The sequence below is a fragment of the Pteropus vampyrus genome, unplaced genomic scaffold, assembly GCF_000151845.1.
Source record: "Pteropus vampyrus isolate Shadow unplaced genomic scaffold, Pvam_2.0 Scaffold1, whole genome shotgun sequence".
In the NCBI taxonomy this organism is placed as follows: domain Eukaryota; kingdom Metazoa; phylum Chordata; class Mammalia; order Chiroptera; family Pteropodidae; genus Pteropus; species Pteropus vampyrus.
In genome coordinates this window covers 21,435,984-21,450,361 of record NW_011888782.1, presented here as the reverse complement: position 1 = coordinate 21,450,361, position 14,378 = coordinate 21,435,984, and the positions used below count along the sequence as shown (strand labels likewise).

The 14,378-nt window shown below is 39.6% G+C and overlaps 1 protein-coding gene and 1 pseudogene across 1 annotated transcript in view; one reads left to right on the top strand and one right to left on the bottom strand.

Moving 5' to 3' along the window:
• Window positions 1-11,867, bottom strand: part of WDR48 (WD repeat domain 48) — a 43,854-nt gene extending 31,987 nt beyond the window's left edge. Inside the window, exon 1 of the mRNA XM_011366737.2 lies at window positions 11,771-11,867. Within this exon, the coding sequence (XP_011365039.1) occupies window positions 11,771-11,818 (48 nt within the window). The 5' untranslated portion in view covers window positions 11,819-11,867. The remainder of the gene's footprint in view (window positions 1-11,770) is intronic.
• Window positions 11,868-13,419: 1,552 nt separating this feature from the next.
• Window positions 13,420-13,538, top strand: LOC111736768 (annotated as a pseudogene).
• The last annotated feature ends 840 nt before the right edge of the window (window positions 13,539-14,378 follow it).

Here is a 14,378-nt window from a genome sequence, read left to right as displayed (position 1 = left end):
CCTGTGCCTCCAGACAGTCACACGTGCTGCTCCCCTCTGTTTGGAAGCTCTTCATCCCACTCTCTCTGGCTAGTCCTACTGCCGTCTTCAAATTTTTTTAAATGATGCTTCCCCAAAAAGGCCTTCTCCGAGGTGGCAAGCAAAATGAGGTTTTGTGTTCCACTAATACACTAAATTTTTCCTTCGGAGCACTTCCTCATACTATGTTACTGTAGGTAAATTGTCTGCTTCAAGAGAATCAACCAAAAGCATTTATAATTTAAAAAAAGTCAAACAGCTGGCTGGCAGCCAAAAGAAAATTTTTCTAATTTAATGAAATAACCAGTTAAGAATATTAACAAGGGTGGGGGTTGGCGGGGTGGGGGGGGAGGAGATCCATTTACAACAGCAATAAGAATAAAAACCCACAAATAACTGACAGTATAAGGTACATAAAAGAAAACTTGTATAAAGGAGACATGCCATGTTGTAGCACAGGAAGATTCAAAATTAACAATTCTTTCCTAAATTTCTGATTTTAACCTTTGTTCAGAATCCCATCAGATTTCTTTCTAGAGGTTGACAAAATATATCTTAAAATGCATTACGAAGCTAAAGCGATCAGAATTACTAAAGACTGAAACTGAATAATTTACTCCTAAAAATACTTTTAAAAAGTCACATGAATATTTACATAGGGTCTACGTGGAGAAGGCTCTGCTAACATGACAAGAGAGATGGCAATCTTTACAAAGGAAAAGAGCAACACTGATCTGGCCAAGTACAAGTCAAAACCTTTCGTGTATACAAATGTTCAGAGCAGCATTACTCACAACAGCCAAAAATTGGAAACAACTCAAATGTCCAACAACTGACAAAGGATAAATAAAATGTGGTATATGCATGCGGTGGAATATTATTTAGCCATAAAAGGAGTGCAGTACTAACACATGCTACAATATGGATGAATCTTAAAAACATTATGCTAAGTACAAAAGGGCATATATTTTATGGCTCTATTATATGAAATGTCCAGAATATGTAAATCCACAGAGACAGAAAGCAGATTAGTGGTTGCCAGGGGCTTGCACTAGAGGAGAATGGGGAGTGACTACTAATGGGCATGGGGTTTCTTTTCCGGGTGATGAAAATGTTCTGGAATTGAGTGATCAATGCACAACTTTGTGAATATATAAAAAAATCACTGAATTGTCTGCTTTAACAAGGTGACTTTATTTTATGTGAATTTTATTTAATACGGCTATTAAGTTTAAAAAAAACTTCTGAATGTCAAAGAATAATATGAGCAAGGTTAAAAGACAAACAACATCTAACTGGCAAAATAATGAAAATAAATATGAAAGACAAAAGTTTACTCTTGACAACATACGATTCTTTATAAAATGATAAGAGAAAGTCCAATTATCTAACAGAAAGAACAAGGACTAGGAAGAGGAATTAGAAAAAAAAAGAAAAGAAAATGGCCAACAAACTAATCAAAGAAATGAAAAGGGCCAGGGTTGTATACATGAAGACAACAAGGATGTCACCTTAACTCAGCCTTCTGAGTGTAAGTAACTTAACTGAAATTTACTTGCATCAACTTAAATTTAAAAAAAAAAATTATGTAACATAAGGATAGAAGGATGTCTAACAGAGCTCAAGGGCCGGTAATACAGTCGTGACTCATAAAAGACATTTTGAAAATAAAATCATGACACTTCTCTGCTGAAGCCTTCCAAAGGCCTTTCATTGCATTTAAAGTAAAGTCCAAATTGCTCACATGCTTTGGTTCTACCCTGCATCCACACACTCATCTCAAACTAACTTCCCCCAGCTTCTTTCATGACAGTCACACCAAACTCCTTTCTGTTCCTCAAACACATGAAGCTCTTCTTTCTATCCAATCACCTTGACTGTTCCCTGTGCCCAGAAGATTCCTCACCTCTCCAGTCCCCACAGGAACTTTTCCCCCAGCTTTTGTCTTGTCTGGCTCACTCCACCCTTTTGTCTTAGCAGAAAGTTCACCTCCTCTGAAAGGCCTTCCCTGATCTCCTTTCCCTATCACTCACCCTACCTATTTCTTACACTGTTCTTACCACATTCCATGTTTATCTTTTTTGTTACACCTTCTACAGTAGAATAAAAGTTGCAATAGAGCAAGGAACTTGTCTGCCTTGTTCCTCCCACCACTGTATTCTCCTTATAGTGTCTGGCATAAAAGACATTTAGTAAATATTTGTTGTGTGACTCAGACATTACCAACCAAGTTGGCTTCAATGTCAATTTTAGTCTCTCTGTCTTTTTCTCTGGGGCTTCTAGGCCCCTTAACCTGCTTCTCTTAAAGCACATTTCCTTTAATAGAGACTGTGTAGCATATATGAATCTTAATTTTCAAATTTCTGGGAGATTATCTGATTGGTCCAGTGGAAAGAGCCAGAGAATAACATGATTATCAGGCCCTCATTTCAGGTGAAAAGTAATTTTTAGCACAACAAGCCTGGGCCAACCTCTTCAAGGGTATCTACTACAGATGTGTGATTAAAAATGGCAAAGAATTAGAAGTATCCTAATTCGATAAATTTTGGCACATATATCTATAAAATACTATTTAGTGATGAAAAATGTTCACAAAGAACTAGACTATTGACATAGGAATAAAATCATGATATATTTAAGTAAAATAAGTGTGGTCTAAAATAGCACAGTATAATAATCATTACTGTAAAAATGTTTCAGAATATTAAATACATATTTAAAAATACAGTTTAGAAGGACATACATATATAAAACTACCAGTAGTTATTCCTGAGTGATGGAATTATGGTGTCACTCACTCATGCCTTTTTTAAAATATGGTATGAATATTTTACAATGGACATGTATTAGTTTTGTGAATTTATAATTTAACTTTTTTTCCAAGTAATTCTTGTCTATATTCATAAAATCAAATAGTACTGAAAGACAGTAATGAAAAACCACCTACCTATTGTCTGCATAATACTCGCCATACTCAATCTCCATCCCTAGAGGTAACTAATTTCATCTCTTGGTGGTTTCTTCTGGATAGTTACTACATTTCGGGAAATAGTGTGCTTATCCTACAGCTTTCTGGCTTATCCATTTTAGACTTACCTATTTATTCAAGACTATGGTATTAGGTTTAGCTCTGAAGCTACCCTCGATAACTCCTTCTGTAGTCTTCTGATATATCACTATTTTGGGTTGAATAAATAATCAGTGCTACAGTATTTGACTTTGTAATTGCTATGTACTAGCCAAGTACTATATTATGAATACATTTCTTTCCTCAGACAGCTTTTTGTATTCCCTAGAGTTCTTTCTTTCCTTCATCAATGGTTTCCTTTAACTTCTAATTTTAATTGCTGTACCATATTAAATATTCCAGCAAAAGCCCACCCCACCCCCTTTTCCCAGCAGGCTTCCCCCTCAGAATGCTCCACCTTCCACTCCAGTCTGGGCCAGCTGCCCTTGAGGTCTGCTGGCACAGTTATCATCTTCAGTGCTTCCCTTTACTGCCTTTCTGGGTTAGAGCCATTGTTTCCTGATTTCCAATGTCTCTTTTTTTGTTTATTCTCAGTTTTGCTAAAGTACATCTCAGGACCTTAAGAAACTAACACAGGAAAAGGTACATAGGAGGTGACAGCCCTTACATGCCTGAAAAAGTCTTTACCTTTACACTTGATTTGGCAGGATAGAAAAGTCCATGTAAAAAAAAAAAAAATGCCCTCAGCTTTTGAAGGCACTGCTCTAACTTTCTGTGGCATCCAGCCTTGCCGTGGAATTCAATGCCATTCTGTTTCACCCAACTTTAAGGTGACCCTATTTGCATTCTCTCCTATATCGCCACCAGCCCTTCTGCCCCTCTCCCCAAGCTTTTAGGACCTTCTCTCTCTCTGTTTTTTATCATTATCATTTTTTGTTCTTTTATCATTAATTTTGCTAAGCGTTTAGAAAGCCCTTTCAATCCAGAAACTTGTCCACCTCAGCTCTGGAAAATTTCATTGTATCAGTTCATTAACAACTGTTTTTTTTTGTTCCTTAGAACTCTCTTCAGTCAGATGTTAGAACTTTCAAACTGATCTTTCATCTTTTATGCATCCTACATTATCTTTGTCCTTTTGTTTACTTTTGTAAGACTTCCTTTACTATTTTATAACTCTATTGTTTTAGTATGGTGGACAAAATAGAAACAGTATCTTCAATCAGGAAATGGCCAGATAAATTATGGCCCATCTATGCTTTGTGGTAACTAAGAATAAAGATGAACTACATACAGTGGTAAGTTCTAAGACATATTACATTAAAAACTTATTAAAGGAAAAAAAATCGGCTGCAGATAAAGAAAATAAGATTTAATTCTTTCAACAGATATTGATTAAGGATCCATCAGTTGCCAGGCTATATTCTAAATGTGGAGGCTACAGTAGTGAGCACAAAAGTCTTCCTGGAGCTTTATCATTCTAGTGAGGGAAAGAAGATAATTAGAAGTGACAGTAAGTCAAGTAAAAATTTTTCCCCAAGTTATAAGCAAGCTTTGCAGGCAGAAGAGATGGAAGTAAAATAAAGAGAAAAGTAGGTGTTGGAGATAGAAGCAATGAGTCTTGAAAAAACTTCATTTTAGATAACATAGGATTTGCTTGAAAGGGAGGAGGAGGGGGAGTGGGTACTATAAGAACTCTGTAAGGGGCGGGACTCTAGAAGGAATTATGCAGTTTGGAAGAGATAATCAAAGGGACTTTGACAGGGAGAAAATAACAGTCCCCTAGCAGCAAGTGCCCAGTTAAGTTACACTTTAAGTATCTGTAGCTGGCTCAGTAAGCATTAATTTTTCCCGCAATTCTCTGGGACCCAAAACAAAGAAATCAGATAGTGGGGATAATCTACTCAATTTCATATGGTCTGTCTCTGCATTTTAAGCTTATATACCCTAAAGCTAGTGGTAATGTGCCAAAAGCGATCAGGAGAAAAACTATCTTTGATTATTTTATTTCATGATAATCAGGTTAGTTTTCTACTGCTGACATAAAAAATTACCCAAATTTAGTAGCTTAAAACACTCCCATTTATTATTTTACAGTTCTTTACGTTAGAAGTCAGGCTAGACTTGGGTGGGTTCGCTATTTAAAGTTTCCCACAAGGGCCAAAGAGACAAGAGTCGGCAGGTCTTTGTTCTTTCCTGGAGACTCTGGGAGAGTCTGCTTCCAAGCTCATTCATGCTATTGGTCGAATTCAGCTCCTTGAGGTTGTAGGTCTGAGGGCCTGTTTTCCTGCTTCTACAGGCTGCCTGCATTTCTTCTCATGCTTTCTATGTGTCTTCTACCTCAGAAGGTACCTCTCATGCCTCAAACCTCTGATTTCTGCCTTCAGCTGGAGAAAGTTCTCTGCTTTTAACGGGCTCACATGGTTAGATTGGACTCACTGGGATAATCCAAGATAATCCCCCTATTTGAAGGGCTGTAAGCTTAATAACATCTGTAAAGTCCTTTTTATCATGTAACATAACACATTCACGAGTTGTAGGAATTAGAGCATGAGCATTCTGGCGGGGAGGCATTCCGCCTACTCCAGTAACTAAATAACTTTTTGTATGAAAACAAATGTGAATATATTATGGAATAAGTACAAAATTCACAATATTTTTAAGGAAAGAGGTAAGACTTAAAAGCATTTCAGGCTCAAAAAGGGGACACTCGGGGCTATTTCCCCAGGATCCCCCGCAGTGTGCATTAACTCATCTCCACTTGGACGTCTAGCAGACATCGAAACCATGGTACGTCCCAAACTGAGCTCGACAGCCCTCTCCAAACATGCTCCTCCTATAGTCTGCCTCACCAAGGGAGTCAATGGTAACTCCGTTCTTCCAGCTGCTGAGGCCCAAACCTTGGTACCATTCTCACTTTAATTTCTCTCATCTCACATCCTGTTGGCAACCACTTTTCACCACCCTGAGTGGCCACTATCACACAGCATCTGGATTTCTTAAATAGCTACTGCTCTCTCTGCTCTGCCCTTGCTTACCTGCAGTCTCCTCTGAATACAAAGGCCAGGCCGATCTTACTAAAACACATGCACAGTGTGCATACTCCTCTGTTCAAAACCTACCAACTGCTTCCCGTCTCACTCAAGAGTAAAAGCCCAAGACCGCACTAGACCTGTAGTGCTCTACACAAGCTGGTCTGCAGTTACCACTCCAATTTCATCTCCTCCTCCTCTTCCCCACACACTCCATGCCAGCCACAAAGGCATCTTTAGTCTGCAAGGCCAGGTGCATTCCCACCTCAGGACCTTTGCATTTGATACTGCCACTGGAATGCTCTTCCCCCAGGTGGCGATCTCATTTCCTCATTTCCTTGGATCCTTACTCAAGTCAGCCTCTCAGCAAGGCCTTCTCTGGCCTCTGCTAAAATTTCACTTCCCTGTCTCCTGCTGCTTGTCACTACCTAACCATTGTTTAACCTTTGAAACTTATTTTTCCTCAACAATTTATCATGAAAAATTTCAAACACATACAAAAGTTGAAAGAATTACATGGTAAACATCCATATACCCACCCATATTTTCTACTATTAACATCTGCTGTATTTGTTTTATCTCATATCCATCTATCCATTTGTTCCATGTTATTTTTGATGCCTTTTAAAGTAAGATGCACATCATTAATAACACCTCTCCGTAGATACTCAGAATGTTTATCATTAACTAGAATTCATTATTTATCTCTTTTTATGGTAAAATGTACATACTGTGAAATCAACGAATCTAAGTGACATGGTTCTGACAAATGAATATACCTGTGTAATACAAACCGCTACCAAGATACATAAAACATTATCACCACCCTAGAAAGTTGCCTCATCCTCTTCCCAACCTCTATACCCCACTCCTCGACAATCCAGATCTGACTTTTTTCACCAGAGATTAGTTTGGCCTGTTCTATAACATCCTATAAATGGAAACACATGGCTCTTTTATGTAAGGCTGCTTCCAGCTATTAAGCTAAATCAGGCTAAATTTGGCCAAGAAACATTGGCCAAATATCAATAATTCTCACATGTTTTTCCTGCTCAATCTTGTGGAGTATGACTTACTGCTCAAACCTATATTTCTAGAGTGTTAATTTTTACAAGTATTCTGAAAAGCAGCCTTGCAAATAAAAAAGGAGTCTAGTCAGGGGTTAGTAAAAAACTGCCCGCAGGCCAAATTCAGGCCAAATCCTGTTTTGTAAATACAGTTTTATTGGAAAACAGCCACACCTATTCATTAGGTATTGTCTATGGTTTGTTTCATGTTATAATGGCAGAGCTGAGTGGTTATGACACACTAGAATGGCCTGCAAAGCTTAAATATTTACCATTAGAGAACTTTTAGAGAAAAAGTCGCTGACCCCTGTTCTAATGGATGTCGCATTGGCAATGCATTTTTAATTACCTATCCTACATAAGAAGTAACTCACCTTGGACATATGGCTATTGTAAGTTTTTCCTCGGGAAGCCAGAATTTGGTATCATTCTATTTCCTTAAAAAAGTATCAAAAATTAACGAAGCAACCCAGAATTGGGACTCTGAATCAGGAGTAAAGACCACACTGAGCTCTGAATAGGGTCCAGAATAACTAAATATTTGGCAGGCAAAGGAGGTAAGTACTGGTAGAGTAGACATTAGTCAGTTGCTGCTCTATTTCTCATTTTTGCTCCTAATATTTCTGTTAAGGCAAGCAACTCCTAGGAGAAGTTGTGCAGAGGCTACTTAAGAGATTCTCTGTTACCTCTGATAGTGCGGTGAAAGGACATGAGGTCTGGGTTAGATGCAGCTACTGTGCACCAACAGGAAAGGTCTAGAGCTAGGAGTTTGAGAATAAGAGAGGAAAACTTGAAGGCAGCCCAATGGTAAAGCTGACTTTACATCACTTCTTAGGGTAGAGTCACAGTGAGGCCTCTGACTCAGGATTTGCATGAACTAGCACTACCTCTTGAATTTTCATTTATGTAAGCCAATACGGTGTCTTATTATGTGAGCCCGGGAAAGCTGGATTTGTGGGTCATTTCCAACCAAAAGAATCCTTTTGTTATGAAAAGCCAAGTATTTATATTCTTGAACCATCACTGAGTACTAGGGCACAGTTGTTGCTCCTGAACAAGGAATACTGGTTGTCGAACTTCACCCCAAGAATTCTGAAGCAAATGAGAGAAAAGGCCATAGTTGAAGGAAAGAGGGAGACAGAAAAAGTCAACCAACAACTCATAACTTGTTGGAAAATCATAACACTAAGGACCACCATGAAGTGAAAAGGATTCAGATATATGATGCAGCTATTACTCTGGTATCTTGATTATCAGATATCTGATTGTCTGATCATGTTTCTGACAATTACAAATCCACCCCTCCTCCTCATACTCATCTCTAGTCTCCTTGGAAGTTGAAGGTGGTGACATGTGCTCATTCTTCATTATGCCTATAATTAATAAGCAATATGTTTGGATTGCTCTCCACTGGTTATTTATCAATATCATGTCTCAAGGGCTCCTTTTGGCCTATAATTTGGTAATGGAGTTCAGAGCTACTGCCTCTTGATACAAGACACAGACAGCCAGAGGCAAAATATATTTATGTAGCCATATGTTAAAGATATCCCATATTCTGCCTTACTGATAATCACATAATCTAATACCCTAGAGTTAATAACTGTTAATACCCTTCCAGACTTTTAAAATGCATGATTTCCTCTGTGGAAATGGGACTATGCTACATTGACTTGCTTTTTTGACTTCTGGACACTTTTCCTTTATAATAATTCAAATCTAGTCTGTCTTTTTAACAACTGCAAATTAATCTACAACATGAATGTACTAACTTATCTGCTTATTGACTACTGATAATTTTTGTTCACAAAGACAGCATTCCTATAATAAACATCCTTGTAATTAGGGAAAAGATATATGTATATATACTTTTGTAAAACAATTTTTAAACAAGGAGTTGCTGGGTCAAAGTTAATAAGAAATATTTTAAAATTCTGACAAGCAGCAAGACACAAAACAGTGAATACCATGACTCCATTTAGAGTAAAAAATCATGTGAGTCAAGCACACATGCATGACGAGTTATAGAAAAATGGCTTCAACCAGAATCAATTTTGCCCTCCAGGGACATTTAAAAATGTCTAGAGTCATTTTTGGTTGTCACAACTGGAAAGGTGCTAACATCTAGTGGGGAGAAGCCAGGATGATGCAAAACAACTTGCAATGCATAGGACAACCCCACCCTGTCCCAAAGTAAGGATTATCCAGCCCAAGGTGTCAATAGCGCTCAGGGTGAAAAACTCTGGTTTAGAATTATTTATTGCACTGTCCACAGTAACTTTCTTTGAAGAGTGGACAATTATCATTTATACTTTTGTATTGTTTCTGGGTTTTTGTTTTTTTTTTTAACTCTGTGTTGACTTAATATCTTGGTTTTTAAAATTAACTTAAAAAATTTTCAATTACAGTTGACATTTAATACTATTTTATAGTCTCAGGTGTGCAGCATAGTGATTGGACATTTATATAATTTACGAAGTAATCCCCTTGATTCGTCTAGCACCTACCTGGCACCATACATAGGTATTACAGTATTACTGACTATATTCCTTATGCTGTACTTTACATTCCCCTGACTGTTTCGTTAACTACCAATCTGTACTTCTTAATTCCCTCACCTTTTTTACTCAGCCTCCCAAACCCCCATCCCATCTGGCAACCATCGGTTTGTTCTGCATCTATGAGTCTGTTTCTGTTGGGTTTGCTCACTCTGTTCTTTAGATTCCACATATAAGTGAGGTCATATGATAATTGTCTTTCTCTGTCTGACTTATTCCACTTAGCATAATACTCTCTAGGTCCATCCATGTTGTTGCAAATGGTAGAATTTTGTTTTTTTAGGCTGAGTAATATTCCCTTTTACATATGTACCATATTTTCTGATTCTAATCATCTATTGATGGGCATGTTTGTGGGGTTTTTACAAAGAACATGCACTAGTTTAAAAAATATTTCCATAAACAAAAGGTCTCCCTCCTGTTGAGATAAAATCAATCTCTGTGGCTTCTCACAATTGTTCTAGACCTTGGGGACAAATTCTAAAAGCAACTAAGACTCACTGAATTGTCTCTTCAGCAGGCTAGCTTAGTTTTCAATGCTCTTCATAGGAAATAGTTTCTAGTCACTTTATCAATCTGATTGCTATACTTATTAAGAACAAGGTCCTAAGTGCTGAACCTCAAACTCTAGTTCTGCACTGTGACCAGAGAATAGTGGAATTATCATCTCCGTCATCCTACATGCAGTGGCTCACATTCAGCTTATTAAAGCACTCAGTTTTCCCACCCACACTACAGTTAATTTACATTTCCCTCACCCTATACTTTTATATTGCCTTTTAAGTCTAAATGCAAGAAACTGAGAGGCCTGATTAACTCTCCTACTACTTTAAGGCGTGTACCACTTTTGTGTCTAGAATACAATTAAGTTACAATTTTGAGTTACATTTTAGTCAAGAGCAGACATTCTCATCACCTGGCTTGCATGCTGGGGTTACTTAAATACTTTCACTTATGCACTTAAAAATCACCTAACAGGATAAGCTATTTTAGATTTTTATTAATTTCACTCAATTCAACAAATATCTACGGAGTATTTAGGAGACTGTAGTCATCAAAGAGGTCAATAAAACAAAGAATTGAACTTCCCAGAAGACTTTCTGGCTTACAGCAATTTGCTAGTGTTACCTTACTGAAGTTAACACTATTCGTTCTATTATATTAAACACTCGCTGATTTCAACCTGTACAACTACGCATAATACTGTTTTATAAAGAAAGCCTGGGTGTTATTCCTATACTCTTTCAAGTCTTTGCACATTTCTGAGCCCAAACTAAGTGCTCACTAATGTTTAATGAACAAATGCAACATGGCAATATACTTGCTCACAAACACCTGTAATAGAGATTTTACTCTTTGCAGCGCTGAAAAATAATAGGTATTCTTAAAAGTATCCCAAACAAAAGTGGATTCACGAAGGCATAAAGCACACACGAAAGGGTTAGGTAACACTTTGCCCTTGATAACAAATTACAGAAATAAGGAAACGTATTCAAGAATGCACTTTGTAGATGAAGAAATGGTGAAGACGAAATTAAATTCCAAAACAGACATATTTTCCCCACGAACACCGGCACTCCCACGTCATTCCCACCTCACCAGGGAGAAAACTCCCGCATAAATGAGCGCAGGGGTCTCCCTCGTGCAGAGTCCCCCGCAGAAACCCCGTAGGGCGGTCTGCACTCCCCCGCCCTGCCACGCCCCCGCACAGGCCGGCTCACTCCTTCGCCACTCGCCGGCCGGCGAAGCGCCCCGAGGCCTTCGCTCCGACGCGGCTAGGGCAGAGTGCTTTGCAGAAAGACAAGGGAAGGGAGAGGCAGGTGGGCGGGGAACAAGCCTATCCCAACCCCGCAAGCCCAAGCCCACGAAAACGCGGGCGATCGGCAACTCCCGGCTCCGAACGTGCACTCGAGGGTCTCGCGGCTGAACGCAGGAGGGCTCAGCCCGCCGCCCCCCACTCTTTCCTCAAGCCGTTAGCGCCGCGGCCCCACCCCTCGCCGCCGGCCGCACCCCGTCCCACTCGCCCCAAGCCGCTACCCCGCCCGACCGCCACCCGAGGCATCTGCTCGCTGGAGGTGAACCTGGGGCTGCCAGCCACGTCCGAGAGGTCGAGAAGCCAGGCTGCCATACCTGCACTTTCCTCCGCCCTGCCGTGTTCTGCCGGTGATGGGCCGCCATCTTGCATGTTGACACTCCGACGTCACTTCCGGAAGTGGCTCGGTCCAGGCGGATGTCCCGCCTTTTCCCCTTTGGCCAAGGGCAGGTGGTGAGGCGGATGTTGGTCTGGTCGTGAGGTACCTAAACGCTGTTTGTGGCTGTGGCTGGTGAGGTAGACGCAATGAAAAACTGTTGCGTGCGAGTAATACTGGCAGCGAAAGCCATTTCATAGCTGAGGGAGCAATCCAAATTCAGCTCTGTGTGCCCCTAAACCCTGGCTGGTGCTCTTCTCTGGGCTGCCAACTCCAGAGGCCCAAGCAGGCATAAGGAAAGCGCTGGAAGAATTAATAATGCTGGACATGGGCGATTTGGATGGACCCTGGCAACCCCAAACTTTACTAGGCAGCCGAGGGGACCGACAGATTTTCCATGACATACTCCAAAATGTGGAGATTTACAAACTGGTCTTGAAGGAGGAGAACTAGAAGAGTTTGCAAAGGAGGTGGCCCTTCAGGGGGAGCAAAATAAATAAGAGGAAGCCGAAAAATACACAACTAAAATTGTTTTCAGAGACAACTTTCTAAGTTGCAAATTCTAAGGAAGTTCAGCTCACTCTAGAATGTGGTTTAAATCATCTCTTATACTGGGAGAGTTAGACCCTTCTGGGTGAAGGTTTGACTTGAGGAACTTTTCCTAACACTAATTAAAGGTGCTGAGGATGGTTAGACTGTCTTGTGAAAGTGAATCCTATAGAACTGCACTGTCTCATACAGCATCCACTAGCCGTGTGTGGTTATTGAGCACTTGCAATATACTAGTTCAAATTGAGATGTGATGAAACTAAAATGTCCACCAAATTTCAAAGACTTAATATGAAGAATGTAAAATATCTCAATTTTCATATTGATACCATGTTGAAATAATAATGTTTTGGATAGATTGGGTTAAATAAAATATTAAGATTATTTTTTACTTTTTATAATGTGGCTATTAGTAAAGTTACATATGTTGTCACATATTTTTTGGCATAGTGCTAGTATAGAAACAATGCTTAGGAAAGTTTTTGTCTAGATAAATACCTTTTTAAATTAATAAATGAATTAGAGTAGTAGAAACTAATAGCAAAACTGGCAGTGATAACTTGTAGATAAATTATCTATGCTGCATTTTATTATGGATACATTCATTCATTTATTCATGTATTTATTCAACAAATATTATTAAGCACCTATTTCATACCATGCTCTATTTTAGGTGCTGGGGTTCAGTGGTGAATACACATAATCATAGAATTTAGAGTCCTGTAGTAAGACAGGAATTAAACATATAAATGAACATAGAGATAAGTTCAGTGAAAAAAGATGGTTACAAGACAGGAAATGATCCTTGAGTCAATGTATGAGGATGGAATTAAGTAGGCAAGGAGAGGGAAAAGTCTGAGCAAAGATCTTGTGGCAGGAGGGAGCTTGGAACATTGCAAGAATTAAGGACCAATACTTAGAGTACAAAGAATGAAGAGAAGGGGTATGCAGAGGCCACACCCAGCAGGGTCTTTTAAATCGGTAGGAAACTTGAAGGATTTAAGCAGGGGAAGGAAGTGGTCTGCATTTTTAAATAATTCAGTCTACAGCCAGGCTACCCTGAATAAGCCTGATGCAGTCTGATCTCAGAAGCTAAGCAGTGTCGGGCTTGGTTAGTACTTGGATGGGAGACCACCAAGGAAGACCAGGTGCTGTAGGCATAAAAAATAAGGGATTGTAAGATGGCAAGGTCTTTGCAATCTGTGAGGTCAACCAAGAGTTGCCTCGCCTAAAATAAAATAAAAAGATCAAATAATAATTCAACAAATAACATTGAGCACCCATGATGTGCCAGGTACCATGCAGGCATGTTGCTCTGAATAATATACTGGTACTGTCCACAAATGGATTGTTAAGCTGTTGCAGTCCCGCTGTGGTCCTGAAGTTGTGAAGTCTTTTCAATAGGCTGGATGTCCACCAGTGTGTGTTGAAGTTCACTTTGCCTGAAAAGGGAGATGGCTTTGGGTAATAATTAATGGTCCAAGGCTAAATGGCCAGGCCAGTTGGTTAAGGACATGGAAAGTTCAAGATTGGAGAACTGGTGACAAGGAAGACTAGGAGCGGGTATTCTTGCAGAATAAATCTTAAGAATCGTATGGATGAAGTGAACTGCTGTGTGGACGAAACTCAGCCTCCTTTTCCAGGCTCAGTCCTTGTTCAGTGGAATCACAAATGAAAGGGCAATGATAACGCAATGATAACAGGAAGCTATGCATGGGGTCACCAAGCCACCGCTGACTGTTCAGTTTGCCAGCAGCAGTGACCAATCCTGAGTTGGTGATAATACCCCACGCTCCAGGAGGATCAGTCAACCACTTGGAGGCAAGTTGATTCCATTGACCCTTCCTGATCATTATTTGTCCTCTCTGAAATACACATACTCTAGATTAAAATTTGCTTTCCCCTCCTGTTCTGTCAGCACCACGACATGGGGACTCGGAATATTTCAAACACTATCATTGTGTCTGATACCATATTGCTTCCGACCAAGAAGCTCACTC